This window comes from Rhincodon typus, chromosome 2 (genome assembly GCF_021869965.1).
Source record: "Rhincodon typus isolate 14 chromosome 2, sRhiTyp1.1, whole genome shotgun sequence".
Classification (NCBI taxonomy): Eukaryota; Metazoa; Chordata; class Chondrichthyes; order Orectolobiformes; family Rhincodontidae; genus Rhincodon; species Rhincodon typus.
The window spans coordinates 74,044,934-74,071,092 of record NC_063333.1 but is presented as its reverse complement, the minus strand read 5'-3'; the positions used below and the strand labels follow the sequence as shown (position 1 = coordinate 74,071,092).

The 26,159-nt window shown below is 38.5% G+C and overlaps 1 protein-coding gene across 1 annotated transcript in view; it reads right to left on the bottom strand.

Annotated features, from left to right (window-relative positions):
• The window catches only part of nxph1 (neurexophilin 1), a 123,774-nt gene extending 102,619 nt beyond the window's left edge, over window positions 1–21,155 (bottom strand). Inside the window, exon 1 of the mRNA XM_048608385.1 lies at window positions 20,982–21,155. Coding sequence (XP_048464342.1) covers window positions 20,982–21,155 — 174 coding nt within the window. The remainder of the gene's footprint in view (window positions 1–20,981) is intronic.
• Window positions 21,156–26,159: the final 5,004 nt, after the last annotated feature.

Genomic DNA, 26,159 nt, shown 5'->3' with positions numbered 1-26,159 from the left:
CTTATACTTCATTGATACTGTATCTAGATTTCATCAGTCTACAATAGTATATAGTAAAGTGGAATAGTGGACAAGATCATAGACAGGGATTAGATTGGGGGACGTTGGCTAAATCCCTAATTGACAATGGGGATCTTTATTATTGATGAGTTTGGTAATACGTGTGAAAATATGTACATTGTGGTAATGAACAATGCAGTGAAAACTCTCTTTAACAATGAAGTTTATGAAAGAAATCATATGTTAATGGATGAGGTACTTCATCAAGTCTTAGTGGACCAATAAAGTTATAAATTAACAACTGTCTTGACATGGACAGTCCATGTAAAGAACTCACAGTCAATGTTTGATACAGTTCACATCGACTGACTTGATGGAGAAACTAATTTCACAGCACAGCAATCAAACCATGAGGGTGCCACAAGAATACTAAAGCTAGACAAACAATGAAATGTGGTGAGGCATGATGCACTTCACGTACATGTGGACATATTTTGACAAATGAAGGGCTGACCAAATACGGACAAACTGATACAAAGATGCAGGACAAGGCTGCTTGTCCCAGAGGACTGTAACCAAAGATTTGCACCAAGCTAATATGCCATGAATGGAGGAATATCACCATTATCAGCAGAAGGGCAATGGGGATAATCCAGGAAATAATTTTTGACCTATTTGTTTTTGAATTTTTTTCTTGGATTACTATTTAAGTGAGGAAGGAAAACAGCGATTACATTTCTGACTATTAAGAGACTGTTAGTTAGGAGGAAGTAAGTTTACAATCAGAAATGTTTACCTCAGAAAATTCTGGTGCATTATTCTGATAATCTTCACTATAACTGCTGCATAGACGTGGCATTGTACAATTTTGTTCTGAAGGATATTCAGACAGAAATGATGAAGAGCAGTTTCAGACCCTCACCACCTGACACATTCAGAAAACAAAGCATCTGGAACTGTTTTCACAGTATAGGATACCTTTGTAAGGAAAGAGGTAGAGAAAAGGCAAGAGACTCTGAGGTGAAGTGGGCAACTGACCACTCGCTATTACCCTAAATAATGATACTGCTTTTGTACTTGTTTTATGTCAGCTTTTACCAAAGGCAAATAAACTGTGCAGGAAATTTTGGCATACATTTCCATTCTCAATATTGGTATAGAAACACGCCTAAGGTTTCTGCACAAGTGTGATCCATCAAATTGTGAGGCAATGTATTGGGACATCACAGCCTCCTTATCAAAGTGTGTATGATGCAAACTACTATGAACAATGTCATGGAACATCCATTAATACTAAAACCAAAATTGGAGTTGCTGACTGAAGAAAAAAAACGTGCAAATTGTGAGCAGTAGTTTTTTTTTCTAGTAAATGTCCCTAGCAAAAACAAGTATGATAACTTTTCAACACAGAGCAGATACTATGTGCATGTGTGGATGGTTCTTTTGAGTGAAGGTAACTATTTATAAATCATTGGCTCTGGGTCAATCTGACTCATCTGATTTCAATGCCTTTGTAATGTTACCATGGCCACATATACTGACTCGTATTACCATACTCGTGGTTATAACATTTGACAGTGAAACTTGCTCCAAATTTCACTGAAACACTGCACGTACACAGATACATATAAATTATATTATCTAGTGCTTTCATTTACATGGTGTTGTATGAAGTATCCAAGAAAATGGTAATATCTAACACACGTTGTAAGCAATGATAGCTGTGTACTAGAACGCTAGGTATACTGCGCAGGGGTTCAGACTCACTCTGTAAGAGGTATTCAGTAGATTCCACTAAAAAAGTATCAACATTCATCTACAACTTTCCACATCACAACATATAAATATATTTTTTAAATAATCTACATATTTTGACTTTCTTATTTAACAAAGAAATCACATCCTTGTTTTTCTACCCTGTATCTCTATTCTGCATGCGTGATGGAGCAACTACAGCTGACACAATAAATGACCAATTGGTTCCCAGTCTTCACAAATACTGTTTCAAGCCAGTTGCAATGAATTACATGATGGTAATGCTGGCAGGTTCAATCCATGTTTCTATCCTCAGGATGATGCACTTAACCAACGTTAGTGCATTCTCATAAATGTACCACTTAGATTAATAGTTCAGCTATGGGCAATCAAGCATACATACCCTATTTATTTCCATTGTATTTAACTTCACTTATTCCAATTCAAAATATGATGTTTAGAAAAAGTGTTACAAATACAGCATACATGATTAATGCATGCTCATTGTGGAACAAGAAATTCCAAGCTTAGATATCATGAACTCACTTGCGGAATATTCGCCAAGACATCTACTTACATTAAATAGAGCCACGGAATCCTTTTATGTCCAGACAGACAGGATTTACCTTAATACCTTATCAAAGGATGATACCTCTGAGAAATCATCCATCAGTGCCACACTCGAGTGTCAGTTTAGATTATGATCTTAAGTATTTAATGTGATATTGAATTCATATCCGTTTGACCTAGAGATGAAAATGCTACTAAACATCCAAGCTGACACATATGAGGCTCATGCATGTGACCCTGCATAGTGGATTTACAATCTGAAATGTATCACCATACAAAATGCAAAATCCCTCCAAACAGGAAAGAGGAATAATAAAAAGCTTAGGCTACTATCAAAAACTTTGCAGTATCTAGTTACCAAGCAACATTGATGAAAACCAGGCAGAAAATGTCCTATCCATTCTCTGTTGGAGATAGAAAGAAGATTTCTAGAGAGAAAAGTACATGAAAAATGCACTATTTTCTGTTTCAGGAAATCAATGCATTTGCCTCACGAAATTTGTATTTTAAGACGATGAGTTATAATTGTGGAATGTACATTTGTTTCTGTCACCCTTCAATTCATAATTCAATATCCATGGAGAGAGAAATAATTTAGCTAAGGTCAACAGAGCAATGGTAATCACTCGAATGGTACATAGGCCAGTTGTACTTTAAAAAACAGGTTCAGTGCAAAAATTGAAACAATATGCTCATAAGCTTGGATATCTTTGAATTGTCTGTTTCTTTTAAACAGGAAAAGTGGATTATTTATCTTTCCTGGTAAGACAAAGCTGCTTTTACTTTGACAAACTGTAGTAAGACCATAAGAAATAAGAACAGGAGTAGGTGATGTTGGTGGAAACAACATTCTGCTTGGCCATTGGTAAAATCTTTTTTTCGTAAAATCACTATTATCAACTAATGTCAATAATGAAAGTTTCAGCATGTTTTACGATGGAACAAAAGACCTTGAGCTGATTAAAGCACAAGGCTGTGTTTCATTTTTAATCACCTACCCATCTCCCAGCTCCACTTTCAAGTACGCGTTAGTATTCATTATGTAAAATAGCTCATCCATCTACCAGCATCACCCAAAAGCATCTTGATGCCTATGATGCATACCTACATTACAGACAAATTTAATTAAAACTAGGTTCTTAATCCCCAAATAATTTCGCTTTGATACAGGCAATAGCTTTCCAGCACTAATCATTCTGCTACAGGTACAGACCAGCAAGCTCCCAGCATTTGTTCCTGTCTGTACTGACCTCAGCTGAGGTATTAATAAAGATTGGCTTCAATGCCTCTGTGTCATAGGTATTCCACTTCTGATTATTAGCATCTTTAGATAGATATTAGATGTATAAAAATGAACATGCAATCTTGTACATTGATTTTAGTATGTTGCTTTTTATATGGACTATGCAACTCCGTGATATGCAATTAATCAGGTCACAGCTTGGATACTATCACCTAAGATAAACTAACCAATTACACATTCTCTACTGCCCATAATTCTATCTACCAGATTTCAAAACATTATATATTGTGAAGCAGAGTATTCCTTCATGTAATTTACATTTCCACTTAGCCACCATCATTTGTTTTTCCCATGTAGCCACCAAAAGCTTTAATGTCAAACATGAAACATACATAGCACAACGTCATCCCAAACATCAGTATAGGCCAATCTTATGGAAACAAAAATATTAAAATCTTGAAAATAAAAGGCTAAGTTGCCTTTCACTCCCTATAATAGAGTCTAAAATATTGTGAGGCATGAATTCAGTAACTTTATTCTGCATGCTTTGGACAACTAGACAAAAGTGCACAGAAAAAGCATATGAGAGGATGCATGTCCAACTATCTTCTCCAAATGAAAACTAAACACCCACTGTACTAGGGTGTAAAAATATTCTCCAAGTTTAGCCTAAAATTCACCAACCAGAGCACTGGATAACATATAGAACATATAGAACATATAGAACATTACAGTGCAGTACAGGCCCTTCGGCCCTCGATGTTGCGCTGACCTGTGAAACCAATCTGAAGCCCATCTAACCTAAACTATTCCATTATTATCCATATGTTTATCCTATGACCATTTAAATGCCCTTAAAGTTGGCGAGTCTACTATTTTTGCAGGCAGGGCATTCCACACCCTTACTACTCCCTTGTGGGATCACATCAAGAGACTATCATATCAGAGTCAAAATACAAACAGTATAGTGTCAAAAGGAAAATTTGTATTCAGTTGTTTAATAAGACTTATTGAAATTCACTGCTGACGCTGCATAAACAGAGGACATCAACAATTGAAAGTCTATTAAAAAAGGAACACACTTCATTGTCAGAATAGTTCACTTCAATCTATGTTGCCCTGAGTTATGCTAGAAACACTCAGTGATTTGTTTTCCAGAAAATATTGCTCCCTAACAGTTACTTTCTACTTCATAAGTTTTGATTTTGCTTTGTAGCTATACAAATAATAATTTATAATATTCTGTGAATCAACAATATTGACCTATGACTATTTCGCAAAAGCCTTGCAGTCATACATAATGTAATTCCAATTGCTTTTAATTTTTATCACACACTTTAACTTTATTGTAATCACAGCACGTATCATTTAAAAAATCATGGATAACAAGGAGAAAATGTTTGTTTACTGTTTGAGATTCAAGTGACGTATATAAACCAGATATCCAGTGATGAAAGTGTAGATTGTAAGATTGTCAAAATAACAGCTCACCTCTGCATTTAAGACAATACTTCCTTTTTCTCTCCATTACTACTTCATTTAAAACATGTCATCACCAAATACCATGAATAACTAAATGTTTCTTGAATTACAGTTTTTCTTTTTATAAACTTAGGGTTTCAAGTTGTTGACTTATTATCATATTTGCACCAGTTCCAGTACAAACCAGGTGTACGTGGTAATCTCTATGCAAATCCACAAAAGCCCAGGCATGTGCTCTCAAAGAGACACCAAGTCATTCAGCATGGAAACAGACCCTTTGATCCAACCAGTCTATGCCAACCATAATCCCAAATTACACTAGTCCCACCTGCCTGTACATGACCCATATGCCTCCAAACATTTCTTATTCATGTACTTATCTAAATGTCTTTTAAATATTGTAGCCATACCTGCATCCACCATATCCTCTGGAAGTTCATTCCATTTATGAACCACACTTTGTGTAAAAAAAATGCCCCTCATGTCTTTTTTAAATCTTTCTCCTCTCAGTTTAAAAATATGCCCACTAGTCTTGAAATCCCCCACGCTGGGGAAAAGACTCCTGACATTCACCTTATCTATACCCCTCATGATTTTATAAATCTCCATAAGATTACACTTCAACCTCCTACGCTCCGATGAAAAATGTCCCAGCCTATCCAACCTCTCACTATAACTCAAACCCTCCTTTCCTAGCAACATCATGGTAAATCTCTTCTGAACCCTCTCTAGCTTAATAATATCCTTCCTATAAAAGGGTGACCAGAACTGGACACAGTATTCCAGAAGAGGCCTTCCCAACATCCTGTACAACCTCAACATAACATCCCAACTCCTATACTCAAAGGTCTGAGTAATGAAGGCAAGCATGCCAAATGCTTAGCCACCCTATCAACATGTGGTGCAAACTTCAAAGAATTATGTACCTGAATCCCTAGGTCTCTCTGTTCTATAACATTACCCGGGGCCCTAATTTTAATTGTATAAGTCCTACCCCTGTTTGTTTTTTCTCTTTTTATGAACTCGCACCCTGGTGTAGAACATATGGGTCACAGCATATAACTGGGATACAATTTTATATTTTCTGTGAACTTTTAAAACTTTGTATTGACTGTAACTTTTACTGCTACTCTAAAGAGTTAGAGGTAGGGTTCTCTGCTTCTTCTTTTGTTCTAGACCAAGAATGACAGGCCTTCTATGCTGTATGATTTACAGGAAAATGAAGCAGAGCAGCAAACTTTGATGTCTGAAACTGCTGTTGAATAAATGCAATTGGAATGTCCTAGTCAATCATGGCAATTAACAGCCAAAAGATCTTGAATTGACGTTTATCATAATTATGAGGTCTATAAGGTTAATTTTTATAACTGTGTCATTACATTAAGGTAAAATGATGGGGGGCTGGGTCATGTAATCTGTTCTGAAGCCTACTTGACAGTAGGTCTATATGGTTTGATTGTTATAGATTAAAGGGCTCCATATTGTTTTACTGAGAGGAAGATGTTTGCTCTTGGGGATAATAGCAGCAGCCTGTATGCTAACAACAGATGAGCAATCTCCAAAGGCACAAAAAAATGTTCAGAATGTTGGGTTGTAAACCGTCACACTTTAAACCATCTAGTTACTTCCAAGACAAAGGAAGGTTGTAGCCTCAGAGTTATTTAATGAGCATTTTTACCTGGATACAAGGCTCATCTAATTTGTGTTGCTATGAGCATGCGTTTCAAGATAGAAAGGGCATACCAGAAACCGTTATGATATCAGGGGGCTTTCTTTGCTAAAATATCACTGAATATCACGTAAAATTTGGTCTACCTGGGCCTAGGAAAGAGAAAGTAAGTAGACATTGAAAATATCTTGTGATTCACTGCGCTGGTATGTGAATGGAAGTTCATGCTTTGATAGGGAAGACCAATATTGCAAGCAGTTAGAATGAAGTTTGCACAAGAGGGAGGATCTCCAGTGGAAGTTTCCAAACTACTATCTATGGAATATACGTAATCTACTAATCTCCACAATCCTTCTCCACATTGCACTGTGAAGGGATTCTGGAATAATAAGTTTTCAAGCTAAGAAAGGAAAAGAAACTTCACCAGCAAAAGTAATTTTTTGAGACTGATTTGGGAGAATTGAATGTCTACTTAAAGAGGAATGTAATTTATGTCTGCAAACCATTGCATTACCTTCTGTGCTGTAAAGAATGTCATTTTATTCTCCATCTTGCTGTCCAGCTTACACCTGTCCTTGACCTGCTCTACAATCCCAGTGAGGTTCAACATAAGCTTCAAGAACGGACCTCAACTTGCAATTGGGTACTTTACAACCATCAAGATTCAACATTGAGCTGAACAACTTTCAGCCAATAAACTCCATCAAAATGTTGTTTCATTTTCTTTGCTCATTTAATTTTTTTTATTCTTTCAGCCAGCAGTACCCCGCTCCAAAGACATCTTTTGATTCTTTGATTACTTTCTTGCTGCTTCTCCATTCCACTTGGCCCTAGAGGTCTTGCTTTCCTGTCATACAGTTTTTTCTGTCTTCCACTTTAACACAAGGCTTTTATTTGTCCTTATTCCACACACCTCAAGCTCTGCTGAAGTGTTACAAGTCAAAAATGTTGTTTGTTTCTTTTTCTACACAGATGCTGCCCAAACTGCTGAGTCTTTTCTCAACTTTTTCTATTTCTGTTACATATTTGCAACACCTGCAGTATTCTGATTTTCTACTAGTGTTTCGTTGGTACTGCTTTAAATCTTTTATTACAGTAAACACCTCAAAAGTTGAAATCCTATCCTATCACCCTTTCAGCCATCAACTGAAAGTTCTGGCTTAGTAGTGACTATAGAATCATAACACATTAATGTCCTGGGAACATTAAACGGAATTTAAAAGTACTCAGAAAATGTAAACCTTTTTGCTCTGGACTCCCCCAGCAGCCTCTGCTTTGCCTCTCTTGATAACAAAGGACAGTCACTGGAGGTTGAGACAGGAAACAAGAAATTCCATATTAGTTGCCTCGTTTGTATGGTCCTGATGAGCTTGTTTGGATGGCGCACAAATACAAAATGATTTCAGTCTCTTTCCTGATTTTCATACCAAGAGAAATGGGCATTATGCAACAGCAGAGGCAGGTAAATCTACCCCTAAAAGTGCGTTACAGCCAGGTACAGCTGTATTATCCCCAGGCTATTAATATGTCATGAATAAAAGTGAAATATTGGGGATGCAGGAAAACTGAAATAAAAACCGAAAAATGCTGGAGAAACGCAGCAGATCTGACAGCTTAGGTGGAGTGAAATACAGAGTTAACATTTTGAGTCCGATATTACACCAGTTCCGTTGTGGATTCGAAGTTTTGGCTCCATTCTTCTGCCAGGCCTGCCGAATTTCTCCAGGACGTTCTGTTTTATATTAGGTAACTGGAACTCCCATTTATGGCTCTGCGTTAAAAATAAGATTTCAGTTTGCTTCAGATTTCTCAGCATGCCAAGTCATTACGGCGGGCATTCAGATGCAACTTCTCACTGAGCAACACTGAGGTGAATGTGAGGCGTTTCTGTTCTCTCCGACAGCACTGACTTCGTTTCGAAAGTACTTAATTGGCTGCAAAGTGTTTTGGAATGCTCAGAGATAGTGAAAGGCACAACCGAAATGCATTAGGTGAAACCCCTGCATAAAGATACCATTGATCGAGCAACAAACGAGTCTGTAATTAGGTGCCACCTCCTCAAATAGACTATTTGGCCTTTTGACAGCGAATTACAGAACTTCACAGTGACAACGGTGCGAGCTATTTGACAGTCCAATTAATTTGAGGCATTCTTTTGTGTGCATGCTTGAAAGCATCTACACTGCAAACCATTTTTAAATAAATTGCATAAAAGGCATACCCCGCCTCATCCCCACTACTCAAATAAGTTGTTGTCATGTCCCCCACCCACCCACCTCTTCATTGAGCTGGGATAGGATGAAGGAATGAGTGTGACCAAAGTTGGATCTGAGCACACAGAAGAAAGCAGCGTCCTAACTAGGCAGCAAAAGACAGTCACTTTGCGTTGCAAATGCGATCCTGCACTCACAACATGCGAGTGGGCAAGCCATTGAAATCCCAGGAATCTTCGTGATCTGTCGTTGGCTTCTGCGGGTTAGAAGAGTTATGAATCCAACATGTTTAAATGATCTGTTCATAAAAGTTGCACGTTACCGATCTGAACAAGATTATCTCTGAGTAACAATCGTTACTCATCAATTCAATCTCATATAAAAATGTTAATCCGAATATTGGTGGTAATAAAGCGTATAGCTCTCGACATGTATGACTATTTCATCGTATAAAATCAAACAGCGAAAACTGTATAACTAGAGGAGGGAAGTTTATTTGTGTGGACTAGCATCTATTTCGCTCTGTGATGTTGAATGTAGCTAAATAACAACATATTGCCAGAGAAGCCTCTATATTAATTTCACAATAAACTCAATTATAATTACGTCTCATTGATGGAAAGCGCCATGAATCACAGCCTTGTCTGTCAATAACCATGCATTCAATGACAGATACGCGTCAACTGCTCTCTCTCAGGAGGTGCGGTATGTCAATAGAAGATTAGTGTTCATAGGATTGTAGTAAATTACCTTGGATCGCCTCTTATTTTCAAATAGAGAAGACCACAACAAGAGTAGCATGGTGTCTAGCAGTGTGTATGATCACTTCGCTTGAGTGCTGATCCTTTTGAAAGTATTGCATTTGGAAGGTTATCTATCCGTCAGTTTGCCACTGACCCGCTCTTTGGAATTAACTAAGAGGCTTCTCAGAGAGCCTTTCTATGGGGGGATGTTATTCCTAGATTAGACCGAGACAAGCCAATTTTATGGTCCTGTCAGAAGAATAAAGAACGCACGAAGAAACGGTATCGCATTTGGGATGTTCACAATAAAATGTGTTTTTGTGCAGATTGTGGATTTCAAACATCGCCTGGCCTGTTCCTGCTCTGTCCCTATTTCTGTTCTTGTAACTGAAATACTCAGACATTTTATTATCCACTGCATAGACTTAATTATTGCATTGTAGATTTATGGAACTATAAATCGCAAGAGCTAATTAACAGCTCGTAGGAAAGAGATAGATGCGGCGTTTACGAATCCATGTAGGTTCGACACATTAGTGCCGTATAAGCCCAAATCCTGCAAATGTGGTGAAACTTATTGTGAAATCATGGGAGTAAATTGTTAATGTTCAGTTAAAAACCTCATTAAAGCAAAGAAGCAGTCGTTAACCAACTGTTCTGGGATACACAGTTACATTACTGTGTCCCTGGAAAAAAAAACACGCCAAAGAGAAAATTTGCCTACTGATAACAATTAGAAACAGCCTCTAAATGGGTTACTTCCAATTACCCTTTGTGTCGTGTAGGTAACAAAATGGCGAGCAAAAAAAACCGTAGAGGGCTGTAAAACAAGGTACAATTATGAAAATATATCGTGCAACCGTCGATGCAAAAATTGTTCAAATATTTATATGGTAATGATAATATTCTCGGATGCACCAATTTGCGTTAGTTCAAACGACAAAGCTCCTCAACAGTTCAAATACAAAAGAAATGTATGAATTGTTCCTTATAACCTAAGAAGTGTCTTATTTCTATCGTACAATCCATGCACCACCCATTTAACGTATTTTATAAGCCAGGCAAATGATTCTGATGTTAGTGGGTAGACTCTGACGGCTCAAACAACTCTGAAGAGTAAGGTCCGAAGTTTCTCACACAAATTGGCAACCCTTTACATTTTCGTGATTAGGCAGGATAGGAATAAATTTCGAGTTAATATGCTCACTGTCTTGAAGGAGTTGAAGAAATGACTTGTGTGATCTTGGACGTTATACGTGGAGATGATCTAAATAAAACTGATGCAATAAGTGTACAGCCTCCTTGCTCGAGCTTCTTGGACAGGTTTAAACGTCTCCCCCCCGCTATCACAAGACGTTTAATTGTTTCCTACAGTTATTGAAAGTCAGTTGACTTACAGACTTTGCATTGGCTGCATTACTTTGTCTTTCGCTCATTTTCAGAAATACGCTTATAATGGCTTGCAAAGGCTATCTACAATGTGAAAATCGACAGAAGCTGGATAAGTGGATCAATGTTACATGGCCCGATCAATCTAGAACCTGTACATAATCAGTATATTGCTTTGGAATGCAGCTTTACGATGCTGTCTCACGGAAAGTGTATTCTAAAATGATATCAAACCCTTTTATTTATGCAGTCTAAAAATGTCATTCTTTGCCTTTCCTGACTGTATTTACTTTACGTTCACTATTAATGGCCAGAACCATTCAGAATGCAGGACTGGAAATAAATTAACCTTTCGGAATTATTCTTACATCCTAAATCCATTCCCACATATTAATGATTCCTAGTAGTTTAGTTAGTTTACTCCGGCCTGAAACGACAGATAAGTTTCTGACTTCTGCGCGGGGACATCCCTCACGAGGTGAATACTGGTAACACAGGTATCAACTCTCCAGGAGCTATGCCTTTTGCAAGATGGCGGTACTTGCAAAGTAGCCTCAAATACAGAATGAATTCAGTCCAGCTTAATTTAACATTGAAGACTGGATAAATTGAGAAACCGACTAGACAGCTAATGTTCGAATAAACGCAACACTTTTTTGCAATTATGTCTTTTCAGATTGTATGGGTGACGTCTAGCTCTGCAAAATATTCTCAGAACAATAAAGTGATGGAAATAGGAAACTCACACAAAAACTAAAAACTCCACCTGCCACTCAGTCTTACCTCCGCCTCGTATTAATCACTTAGTGAAGGTGCTGGTCGCCTCAATTCTAGGACCGTGCGATTCTTTTAACATTATTATCGCGTAATGTCATCCTTTTTTTATTGGAATGGGTCATCGCAGCCTGGTGCAAGCCTGTTAATGTGTGACTTCAGAAGTGCCAAGTTCGGGAGATATTGCATAAGAATCCTACCACGTGACCTATACTACGCTTCTGTGGGCTCAATATTCTTTATAGTCGAAATTACATCGAAATTGTTTCACCAGTGATGGGATACTTCAAATAATCCACATATCCCAAACGACTGAAGACAATTAGCATGGAAATAGCAAGCAACGCTAATACCCTAACTTGACTTTCCTTCATAGTTGTAAAATCTCCTTCAATGTAGTTTAATAATGACACTTGTATTCACAAGTATAAAATAGATTGCACGAACCAGCTTGTTCAGAATAACAGGAGTTACTCTTTTGTCGCACGAAACATGGTAGAATGGATTGCATCAATTATAAGAACCCTTCTTTGATATTCTAAGCGAAAATTCAAGATTATTCATTTAATCATTAATCCTAAAGTTAACAAATTTCAATGCAGATTCCAGCATCTGCTGTAATTTGCTCCTTGTTCTGTCTCCATGGATGCTGTCTGACCCACTGTGACCTCCAGCATTTGTTGTTTTCATTAACAAATTCCTCCATGGCTCACACCTCCATCTACATCATGTTTCCCACTCTTAATTTTTGAGATCTCTATACCCCTCCAATCATTGCCTTTTGTGCATCCTCTAGTTTCATTTTGCCTCCCTTGGTGGCAGAAATTTCAGCTGCCTTAGCCTTCAACTGTACAGTTCCATCCTTAAACCTCTGCTTCTCCTTCTCCCTTTTAAGATGGTCCTCAAAACCAAACATTTGGTCATCTCACCTCAACATTTTTTTCTGGCTTGGTATCAGTTTTAATTTGACCGAGCTCCCACAAAGCATCTTGGGAGAGTTGGCTGCACAGAAGGTTTCATATAAATACAAGTTGCTTTTAAACAGTAGTCAATTTCCAAACATTTCCCACTTCTGTATATCTGTTCCTTGGATGCTGTCTAACCTGCTGTGCTTTTCCAGCTCCACATTTATTGACTCTAGCTTCCAACATCTGCAGTCCTTACTGTCTTCAAAACATCAGGATCTGCCCTGATTCTGAAATTAAATGATTTTGTACTAAGCTGCATTGTCATCAGCTGGTCTGTTATAACTGTGCTACATAGTTACTAGAATATGCTGAGCCTTCTGATATTAAATGACAGCAAAATGTACAAATGTGACTTTTTGTGACCTTGACATTGATACCATGCCTTGATTTTCTATCCAGCCAATATTCCTCTTTGACAGTAAAAGGCTTGTGTTCAGTGAAATGCATGTGTAGCCAAAGCATGAGAAAATTTCAACATAATTCCACAAGTGCAAGTTAAACTCATAAATGTTAACAAACTCCTCCAGTTATCTTAAAAGCACATTTGAATGAAATGGGGTGGGGGTGGCAGAGGGCTGGAATTCTACGTCAAATGCCAAGAGTTCAATATGGCTCAAAGTTGAAAGTCATATAAAAAGTAAATTAAGAAAGCAAAGAGAAGACATGAAAATAAGTAAATTCATTTAACAAAAATGTATTTAGATTACAGAGGAGAGTTTGGGATCAATGGAGAACAAAAGAGATAGTTGTGTGGAGGCAGAAGGTGTGGGCATGGTTCTCAACATATACTTTGCATCTTGCATGACAAATGATAATGCAGACATTGTAGTTAAGAAGGAAATGTGTGAAAATATTGAATGAAATAAATGTAATGTGAGATGATATAGTAAAGTGACTGGCATTTGTGATAGTGGAAAAATTACCAGGCTCAGATTAAATATTTTCCAGGTTGCTGAACGAAGGCCCTGACCATGTTTTCCATCCACTCTGGTTAAAGGCATGGTACTGAAGGACTGAAGGTCTGCTAATTTCATGTAGTTGTCAGCTTAACGTTAGAGGCATGCAAATTACTGGAACATATTGTGAGGCACCATATTTTACAAAGATGTGAATTAATCAAGGACATTTAATATGAATTTGTGACAAGAAGTTTATGTTAAACTACATTTTCTTTGAGAAGCTAACAAAGAGGATTAGTGAAGGGAATATGTCTGAAAAACTCCACATGGATTTTCACAAGGCTATTAACAAGATCCCACATGGCAACGTGGTCAGAAAAGCAAAAGCCCATGGGGTCCAAAAAAATTGGAAGCTGGATACAAAATTGTCTCAGTGATGTAAGCGAATTGTTATGGTTGATTGGTATTTTTATGACTGGAAAATATCCTCCAATATGGTGACTTGGGGCACAGTATGACATTTATTGCTGTTCATGGTATATACCAATGATTTAGGCTAAATTTCAGGGGGCATGATTATTAAATTTCGAGCTGATGCAAATGTTTGCTAAGTGGCTAATAAAGTAATGCTGTAGACTGCAGGACGATATCAAATGTCTGGTCAACTGGGTAAAAAGTGACAAATGGAACTGAGTCTGGAGAAGTGTAAATTAATTGCTTTGTGAAAGACAAATAAGACCAGGGAATACACATAGAAATAAATGAACTGAGATCTTGCAGTGTACATGTACAGATCCTTGCAGATAGCAGGTGAATAAGGTGATCAAGTAATCTTATGAAATAAAAACTGAAAGAACTACTGATGCTGTAAATCAGGAAGAAAAAACAAGTTGCTGGAAAATCTCAGCAGGTCTGGCAGCATCCATGAAGAAAAAAATCAGAGTTAATGTTTCGGGTCTGGTGACCCTTCCTCACAACTGTTCTGAGGAAGGGTCACCGGACCCAAACATTAACTCTGATTTTTTTCTTCACGGATGCTGCCAGACCAGCTGAGCTTTTCCAGCAACTTCTGTTTTTATATTTATGGAATATTTGCCTTTATTGACTGAGGCTTGGGTTATAAAGTCCAGCAGATAATAGTCATTTTTTTTTGCAATAAAGAAAGATGAATGGCCATTTAATTAGTGTGGAGACCTGGAAATGTGGAATAGAAAGGATTTATTTCCATTGGCAGAGAAGAAAATCAGCAGGAGACACTTTTTTTAAAATAAATTGTAAAAGGACTAAAGGGGATTTGAGTCTTTTTGTTCATTCATAAGCGGGTGAGGCAAGTCTGATAGAGGCAGAATTCTGTCATTGCATTTAAACAACAGAATCTATAGGCTTATTCCTAAGAGCTGGGAGATAGAGTCATACAATAGAAAAACAGACCCTTTGGTCCAACTCATTCATGCCAACCAAGTTTCCCAAAATAAATTAGTCCCATTTGTCTGCATTTGGTTCATACCCCTCTAAAAGATTCCTATTCATGTACCTATTCAAATCCTTTTTAAATGTTGTAACTGTACCTACTTCTACCACTTCCTCTTGCAATTCAATCCATGTACAAACCACCCTCTGTGTGAAAATGTTGCCCCTCAGGTCCCTTTTAAATCGTTCTTCTCTCACCTTAAAAATATATCCCCTAGTTTTGAACTCCCCCATCTCAGGGAAAGAGACCTTTGCTATTCATTTTATCTATGTCCCTCATGATTTTATAAACCTCTTATAAAGTCACCCCTCAACCTCATATGTTCCAGTGAATCAAGTCCTAGCCAATCCAGCCTAACCTTATAACTCAAGCCCTGCAGTCCCAGCAACATTGTGGTAAATCTTTTCTAAACCCTCTCCAATTTAATAATATCCTTCCTATAGCAGGATGACCAGAACTTTGTGTGGTCATCATAGGTTGAATGGTCTTTTTCTGTGCCTCAAATCTTTCTTTTCTTCATGTTGCTAACAACTAGCTTGGGCCTTGTGGACAACGTTATACTGGGATCACAAATGCATTATAATGAATGAATGAATGAATGATTTACTGTCACATATATGTAGGAAGATACAACAAAAAGTGCTCTGTCGCCATAATTCAGTGCCATGTTTGAGGTACAAAATAAAAATAAAGTAATTAAATAGAGTTCATCTTCATTGGCCATGGTCCCAAACACATCTCCAGGACTTATGCAAGGCATTTGCAAAGTCCTCACTCCAAGCCTACTACAGCCCGGAGTCCTTGCTCCGCCATCAGCTGAGGAAATAGGATCAGGGAAGACACGTAGGAGAATTTTCTCTTCCTAATCTTTTCAGTTGCCATTAGTGACCCAAAATGGTAAAACACCCAAATGTCATATTTTGATGGCCTGTTGTACCCACTGGGGGTCAGTCAGCTCAGTTGGCTGGATGGTTGGTTTGCAATGCAGAATTCCTGCACAGACTAAGATTACGTGGAAGTCTCAGCTTCTCAAGCTGCCACCTCATACCTCACCATATGCAAGATGACCCGCAGGTTAAGCCACCACCAACTGTCTCTCTCGGTTAAGAGAGTAGTATAGTAGCGATATCTTTATAACCACTAATAGATCCGGAAATACTCTCCGTCGATCGTTGTCCGCTCCTTTATCTAACTGCTCTTGTCTCTCATTGAGCTCTATCCTCACCTATTGCTTACTCTTTACACCCTCCCCCAACCCTATCTTCTGCATATAAACTGACATTTTCCTAGCTACCATCAGCTCTGAGGAATGGTCACGCTAACCGAAACGTTAACTCTGCTTTCTCTCTGCAGATGCTGCCAGACCTGCTGACCTTTTCCAGCAATTTCTGTTTATGAACAAATCTCCCTTGTACTCTACAAACAGAGGCTCGCAATTTTCCGAGACTTCTTAAAGGCGTGCACCTGAGAAAAAACAGAAAAATACTGCAGCTAGTATTAGTTCTGTTAATAATTCTGTCAATATTTGAAAGCTGCAGGCCGTACCGTGCGACCGTCCTATACTGCGCAATGTGGAACAATTTATTGTAACAAGATTGTGGCCACTAAAGGTCAACAGCACAGATTGAAGGCTGAATCGGGTTTTTTGCAAGTATTTGGTTCTGGCAAAACCCTTTTTATGATAATTTAATGGATGTTACAGGCAACAGCAGTGAAACAGCTTGTCAGGGAGAAGATTGCGATGAGTGCAGGTAGTGCAGACCACATGTACCTTTATCTTATAAGATTACAGCACCCAACTGGTTTTAGAGTGTTAGTCAGCCTTCGCCCTCTCATTAATATTGCAGCTTTCCTACGGTTAGTCATTTCAACTGAACTACTCACCAATCTTCGTGCTTTCTTACCTCAAAGTAACTTCCTGTTTAAGAGTCGAGTAAACATCCCACAGTGTATTGAAGGAACGTGATACTTAATCCATCACAATTTCCGGCCCATTTTATCAGCAGACAAGAGGAAGACCGATTTCTACTCTTGTAACTGAACAGTAATGGTTTAGACAGGCCCTGGTGGGGCATTGGAACAAACTCAAAAGGTCAACAGAATCCTTTTAAAATTAGGTCAAAATATCGTTATTGGGATATTGGTGCACCACAACCTGGTTGCCGATTTATAGCTGGAGACATTCGGGAGGAATGGCCAAAGAGGTCGCTTTGAATGGGAATTTTAAAAGAGTAGAGAAAGGTAGAGCTGCGAGGAGCTTTCGGGAGAGGATTGCAGATATGAAGGCCCGGGCAAGCGAAGGCATGATCAAACGCGTGGTCGACTGGCAGCCAAACACAAACACATTTGGGGGACTGCACATTACGATTTCAATACAATGGTTAGAATATTAGGGAGATTACACTTTTGCATTTTAGCTGAATCTGTCGTTTGTGAGCGAAATGTAGACTGTGTTTGGTGTGTCAATGGTGGGCTATGGAAAAGAATATGGATATCAGATTTATCAAGTTCGTGTCCACTGATTCTTAAACGAAACGGATTGTTTATTTAGGATATAACAAGGTGTAGAGCTGGATGAACACAGCCAGCCAAGCAGCGTCAGAGGAGCAGGAAAGCTTTTTCTGAAGAAGGGTCTAGACCCGAAACGTCAGCTTTTCTGCTCCTCTGATGCTGCTTGGCCTGCTGTGTTCATCCAGCTCTACGCCTTGTTATATCAGATTCTCCAGCATCTGCAGTTCCTGCTATCTCTGTAACTTGTTTATTTAGGAAGAACTTTGCGATCATGTCCTGAGCATTTCTCAAAATGCTCCACAATCAGTGGTTTAGTTTCGACGAGAAATTGTTCTTGTTTGTAATTATCTTTATGTAAGAATTATATAGTTTTAATTGTGTCATTTGAAAGTTGTAGGTAGTTTGAAATGGTGTTGTTTAGGTAACGCCTCTCCTATTCGTGTCGTTTGATAGCAGATACAACAGAGAAGTGATAGTGGGATGGAACATATCCAGAAAGAATCAGATCGGAAAATGTACTTTTTAGAACGACGGCGAGTATTATGAAATGTTGCAGTAACACACAGTACGCGGTTCACCCATCAGTGTTTTTTTTTGCTCAAAGGAAAATGTTACAGGGTAAGAACGTTGAATCTTGAGAACCAATCATTTATCGCCACTGTCCCAACAACTCCCAGGCCACTATTCCCAAGAAAACCCGCTAATGGTTATTGTCCATAGCACAATTTCCATCTTCTATTTGTAAATCTGGAGGAAACGCAGACAGCAAGTATGATGTTAACCGCAAAATTGCACGATGAGAGAAAACTGATTCTTGTTAAAACGAATCGTGCAACTTACAGATAGCAAGAACTGCCAACTCCACATTGTGTCGTGTAACTTATAAACTTGTTTGCTTAGGCCGTCGCTAGTTAGGTCCGATTTCGGTATTTAGGCGCAGCCGCTGATTTTGTTTTGCAGCATGGAGATGGGCGAAGCAACTCCACAATCCAATGTTTTCGAATACTCGTCACTGCCCATTGCGGAGTAATCGTACGGTATTGGCAATATTGAATTGTCAGCAGCATCCACAGTGGGGAAGAAATCCTTATACACATCTTAACAAATGTGATGTTTGCCTAAAGCAATTTCGGTAATTGATTAGGTCAAATCGTTTATAATGTGCGAAAATATATCACTTTGTGATTTTCAAAGTGCAAATTGCCATCGGCTTGAAAGGCTGTTCTCACGGCTGTTGTATTTCTACAGGGAAATGCAATGTTTTATATTCTTGTCTGTTCATTTTAACAAGCATGTGGCCGAGTTTGTGTCATTATTCCCATTGCACTGGTGCATCCAGGTCCAGACTGCCATCTGGAGCTGGAGTGGGATTCGCGTTATCATTGCTGTACACATGTAGCAACTTTCCAAAACACGACGCTCCACCATGAAATGGGTTCAAAAATAATGACTGATCTGGGAATTTGTTTGCTTTGTTACATCGGTGTGTCTGCATGTTGCCTTTTTGTACTCTGCCGGATTGCCTTGGGCTTTACAAATATGTTCCTGATCGCAGGGCCCGATATGAGTCTATCTCTCACTCTCATTACTTCCCCTGCCTCTGAGTCCCGATAATCGAAATTAAAATACTTGAAGACTTTATCTGTATGTCAAAACCAATTCGGAGTTGTTTTGTTTGTTACGAGGGTGGGCTTATGCTTTTGTTTCCCGGTACAATATAACCTCTCAGTGAAACAATTGAAAACCATTGTCAGCTGAAATAAGTCTTATAGGCAAATCGCCAAAAAAAACGCACAAAGAACACCGTTAACAGCATGTGCGGACAACAGCCCACTTCAAGCAAGTCTGTTCAAATTCAGATTATTTCTTACCCCTCAGAGTGAAATACACAGAAAACACAATATTGCCGTATTTGTGTTTACACAAAGGGACGTAGCCAGAATAAACCGAAAGGGTGAATATGCGATGTTGTGTTATACACAATTCAACAGTTTGAAAAATCAAGATGTTGTGGTTTGACTGACGGCGACCGATTCTATTTTTTTAAATCACTGCCTTTTTCATGTGTATTTTTCGGCCTAGATAATAACATGAGGTTGTGACTCTACTGACACAATAGTCCCTCTTTCTCACTAACCTTCTTTAGTCATGGGCTATCAACTGGTCAGTGAAAAATGTTACTCTATATGTAAAGACGATTGCATCTCGGAAAGATGTAATAAATCAGAAAAATTGCAAAACGACCATTTCCCTCAATCGTAAATCCAGAAGCGACATCTATCATTTTGTCTCTTCCTGGAAAGTCGCTGTAATTAATATCCATTAAGTAAGCAAGTAACACAAATGCTACAGTGATACCCACTCTAGTATTTCATTTAAATCGGCGTTAAATAAGTGAAGCTTTTACATGGCTGAAACTTGTTTGTTCCAGCTATCGAACACCTGGCTGTCTTTCTGCATGTTAACTCAAATTCACGGCGCACTTTGTTTACATGTGAATGTGTGAAAGCAACTTATGATGATAAAATGGACCGGAAATCGTGCTGAATTTGGTATCTATTAAATATCATGCTCCGTTGTTTCCCGGGCAGAATATCACTGCTTCAGGCTACAGATGGAGTGATGTGTTTTAACAGAGTCTGATGGCAAATCTTTAATTAACAAAAAGCAAAAGTGGAATTGAGTATAGATCTTGTCAACGCTTAGATTATCCACAGCCCGTTTTACTGCCCTACACTGCCATTCAGCACCTAGCAAATAGCTAAATTCCAAACTGCAAACCAACAACCGATTTTTCCCTGAATGTTGCGTTTATTGTATTACCAGCAAAAGACTCCTGACAAATCTCTTAGTAATATTCATTCCGTAACACTATATTAATTTGGATTCGTGTTGTCTATTTATTATTCAATTCTGTTTTCTTTTCTCCAACTCGTTTATTTTTTGCTAATTAACTTCGAAGAGGTTTTCAATTTTTTTTCAAACCGTTTACCTGTCTTCAGTCTAATTGTATCAGATATCCATGAAGTGGTTTGTGACAGGCCAAGTAGAAGAAATCGCTGATAATATTCATCTTGGGAGCACTTTCATTAAATGTAATTTATTCGACTTTCAAGCTACATTGAATGACATACTGACAATAGAGCCCTTTGCAGCTAACGGAAAGCCATGGCGTTTATTTCACTTCAGTGTCATTTGGTAAAATCCAACTCATGGACAAGACAGTCTCCGGTTTGTGAAATTTCTTCAACTGTGTGCGCAGAACGCCAGAGAGACTGTTTCAGTTTAGCTTACACAAGACTCAGTGTTAACGACCAGAATGAGCTTATAATATGCAGTGGAATGCTCTGCTTTCTGCATGCCAATTGCTGCAACAGCCGGAATTGGGAATGCCAAGACCATTTTGTATGGAAAGACTCGACAGCGAATTCGGTAAAACAGAGTGGCTTCCAATAATCCGGATCGCATTCACCAGAAACGAAACGCGCAAATTAACCCCAGAAAAGTGCCGAGTTTAGCACATTGTAATAAACGTCTGGGATTTGGATTTCTTGGTTGCACGTGAACCAATCCCCTATGTTTGACCAACGGCGTTCCCCGTATCTACCCGGAAATCCAAATGATGCTGTTTCAGAAGGAAAGTTATACACAAATTTATGTAGCAACTGAAACGCCATTTCTGTTCTAGCGCAACCACAAATATGTAACTCCTGCAACACAGCTACGCGCACTTACAGCCAATATTTCAGCTATCTTACAACAAATGTGCAGAAATCCGTCGGAGTGAAGACACTCAATAATTTGATATATATTGGCCATTAAACATTAAACCAAGCTACCTGGAATTTCAAGAGAAGCAAATACATCTCACTATTGTTAGTGTGAATATCCCCTACCTATTAATTAAGCCAGCTGAAAGGAATGCAAATACTATTGTAAACATTGGAGGAAAACGAGCAGTTATGCGCGCACATACTCCCTCTCATATATGTACAGTCCTCGTCCGAGTAAGACACTGCGAATATATTTATATTAAAGTCATCAATATATTATATAGGCTTCTCCATTATTAATAACGCTACTTTAGGATATTTTTCCAGTCAAGATTGAAGTTCAGACTTGGTTCATCAGTCAAGTAGTTTTGCAGCTACTGAGCCGGGGAAACACTGCACAGCGCCAACCACTGGTCAAACGCTCATGAATTACTTCATACCCTGGGATCACTGTCAAAGTCAAATAAAAAGGTCATGTACCAAGCCATTTCTCCTTCCAAAAAATACGTACCTGTGGAGAAAATGGTTTCAATATCCAACTAATGAAAAACTTTCTAGTTTCAGAATCTCTCAACGATACGAATTAAAGGATTAAGATAATATTGTATAATATTGACGTTATGTAACCTCACTAAATCAATAGTGACATTACAAACATATCCAATCCACTACCAATGCAACTGTTTATAAAAGTCTAAAGGGACATTAATCGAAGTAAACGTCTTACCCACCCTACGATCTCCGTCCTTAAGTAATCTCAACGATGGCTATTGGTCACTTTGAAAAGGGGGTTTTCAGTTATATGTATGTATTTTTGACAATAATCCCGTAAGGAAACGCTTCAGTGATCTGTCATAAATGTAACCGAATACACGCAGGCTTATTGTAGGAATGTGATATTAATGCTTGGTGACGAAGCCATCAAAATTAGTGAAAATTTGGAAAATATCCGCCAAGGCAGCTTTGGCATTTACTCTAGTGTAATTAAATAGGGTTCACAGCGATAAACACAAAGCCAACAGGCATTAATACATGCGTGAAATATGAAAAATGTGGGCAATGATACGAAATAAAAATATTTCACTTGTCCGTTTTAGCATAATTCTTGGTACTCAGGCCTTGCCCTGATCTGCACAAAACCGAAAAATACTTTCGGATAGAAACGGCTTGTTTTTTTTTTGTGCATTCCCTCAATTATGTTATCAATATGTACTATGTCTTCCCTCTCTTTCGCTGTGAAGGAAATCCTTTGCACACCCTGCATCCCAGCTTGACTCTTTCTGAAGGAATGGCTCTGAGCGTCTGTCCATTCCGCCAGCTAGGCGTATGCCATATGTTTGAGTCATCTCCCAGCTGATTGTCTTCATCCCTTTATAAAACAGCTGCCCATGGTTTCATGATTTCTTTCTCTTGCCCAAAGGCTTCGATCTATCCGGTGTTTGGCTAGAGTCCAGGAATTGTATTTTTCGAAGCCTGCAAATAGCTTATAAAACGGATTTCTCGTCATGGGATTCAGGACAGATCGAAGTTGAGTTCGGAGACCAAATAGCTGGAGTGGGGGCGGATGGGGAGGGGGGTTGTTGGCGTAGGTCAGATCTGCTATCTTGGAAAAAGAAACAACTTGTTCTTTTCAGAATAATGGTTCTCCAATTCCCGTTTCCTTCTATTGTCAAGAATTGTGTTTTCTCTTAATACACGATACGAGCTATAGATTTATGTCTCTCTATCGCTGTTCTCCTGAAACTGACATTGTACAGGTTTTGCTCCAAATAAACGTAAAGGGACTGTGAAAAGTTGTCTTTACAATCTCTATCTCCAGGTAACACGCTTTCAGTCAAAGTACAGGAATATTATGCAGACATTGTCAATTTGCGGCTTTAAGTTTACAATAGTTTAAACTAACTTGAAGGATAAAACATTATTTCTCAGATACTTCTGTTTCTCAATAAACATCATTGTGCTTAAATGCAGCAGTGATTTGCATTGGAGAATAAAATAAGCTCAGCTCTGTTCAATAGACATGTTCTAATGAATTATCTACTGCATACAGCCAGGTTATAGTGTTTGCTGTCCTCTTGTAACATTCATCCAAAATTAGCCAATTATGGACTGGCTCTGGGATCCGTGTGTTGAAAGATTTGCCATTTATTTTCGTCTGTGGTTGTTCAGTAAATAGAGACCTATAATATTCCAATTCCCTTTCTTCATTTAAACACTGAATTGCTTTATTGGAGTATTTGACAAAATTGTGTAAGCTTATTAGACGTTAAAACTACCATGTCTACACAATATTGTATACATAGCTTGTAATTCATTGGAAACTTAATTTCACTGGAGTAAGCTCAATAAAAATTAAACTGCCAAATCTTTTACTCGAGCAAGTTTGCACCAAGAAAGTATTACAACAAATGAAATCTGTAACCAGGCGTTAATTCAAACAACATCACTTGTAGGTTGAAGGATCCCAATTCATAATTTCGAGGAAATGAATGCGGGTGACTGTGAAAATTGTACCACATCAAAACAAGCATTGCGGCAATAGCAGAAAGCGTGGACTGCCACCTCAACATATCCGTGGGATTTAAGGTGTTAGGAAGTAACCACAGCCATTTGCCAATAAAGAACTTTTTTTCCTAAGAGTTGTTTTAAACGGCAGTAGGTGACTTTGGTAAATTTGATGTTTAATTTTTCACAGTTGACAACAACTGGAAGAAAAGGCCTCATGCTGCATTCCACAAGTTAACCATCAAGTACTTTATTTTTAATGTTTTCTAATCAATCGAACTTAGCTAACTAAATCTAACAATACAGTATAAGACACGCGCAACTGCAATGTGAAACATATGTATCCGACGGAGATAATTTTCGGTTATTTCTTCTGAGCTTCACATTTGTTCCTTTTCTACTTGTTTCATTAAATACACTTTCCTTAATCATTGTACCTCTTTATCAGTTTTTATCTCCTCTTTTCTATCTCGGTTATTGTGTCATTTTCCTGTGGTTTTTCCCATGTTAATTTATTTTTCTACTTGTTCCAACTATTTAAGGAACATCTCAGTTAAATTTATTCTGCAGTCCTACCTGAACAATCGTTATCGAGGCACTGAAAATAACTCGAGACTACAAGTAACTCAGAGTTATCACCACAAATTTCAACCTCAATATCTCACAGCACCACATATCGAGTAAGGTAGATGAAGAATTATAAAGGACATGTATGTATCCATTGTGCTGACCGAGGCACTCGGTCCCCGGTAATGAAAGAGATGCATTGCTCGCACTAAATTGTACAGTTAAGGGTGTTCTCGAAAAACACATTCCGTGATCTACAGCACTCTCTGTCGGCTCTGAGTTGTAATTACAACCAGTGCTATCTTTTCTCCATTACATTAAGCTACTCCACAGAGACTACTAGTGTAAGTGTCTAAGACTCGGGCATTCTTCGTTAAGACAAGTTTGGTTATTTTTAACCGTAAATGACCTTAAAAGAACCGCAAATATCTTGCATCACAAAATTTAAAAAAGTATTGTTGCTATCATGATTTTTTTTGCGACGACGTCAGGCATGCTCCTGGTGCTTACTGTATTGAGCAAAAGTAAATATACTGTGCTTTAGAGATGAAACTGAAGCGACAGAACACACATTAATGTTAACAAAGAAGAAACCAACAATTACTTTCGCTCATCGATCCTACATGTTGTTCCCCGATCTGTAGCATGTGTAATTCTGAGTGGGGTTTCCTTATTTCAGGTTATACATTTGCCAATTAATACACTGTCTCTCTGAGTCTCCAGTCAGATCATACTTTATCACTTTGCAATCAAAATTCGCTAAATTGGAATGCATTTATTGTCAGACCTAGGTACTGAAATAAGAACTTCGCAATCTTCCGGTAACGTACAATCCTATTCCGCCACCGATTGGTATACATCGGGATATTTAGTGTAAATACTAAGACTACTGGATTTGAAACTGTTCAAATCAGCCACATACCGGGAAAGGTTATCATTGCCCCTACGACATCCACTCAATAAACGAGCAGCATCAGAAACACTCCGTGATTGCTTCTTCCAGGTCCGAATTAAAACCTTCATATAGGCATACAGCCCATTGCCCGCTATAGCTTTTTTCTTTAAATATTGCATTTAAAAAGCGTCCGTAAACTTACCAAATAAAGACTGCTCTGAAGGAGAAGGACAGCGTACCAATAAACAGCCTGCATTCTCCCCTTTTAAACTTCCTCTGCTTTCCGCTTGCTTCTTAGCATAGATCCACCTTGTATTCGCCTGAGCAAAGAGGGATCTTTCACGAGCCTGTACATCTAAACAAAAATGAAATTATGGACCCCATGACCACTAAACAAGGTTACTTCAGTTAAAAAAAAATACCATTAAATGCGAATTAATCCAGCAAAACAGTGAAGCAATCTCATAATTCAGTGCCTGCCAAGTTTCAATTCAGGGACGATTAAATCTGATCATTGGTGATCAGTCCCTCTTTGCCGCCGCCTCAACTCGGTTCCAAACGCCAATCGAGCCCAGGCTGGCAGCACTCGAGCACGTCACCGCCCGTGACATCGGCAGCAGGCTGCCTATCAGAGGCTTGCAGCACCCACCCACACCCACAACCCCCCCCCCCCACACACACAAACGCACACACACACACACACAGACACACACACCCCCACCAAACCAAGAA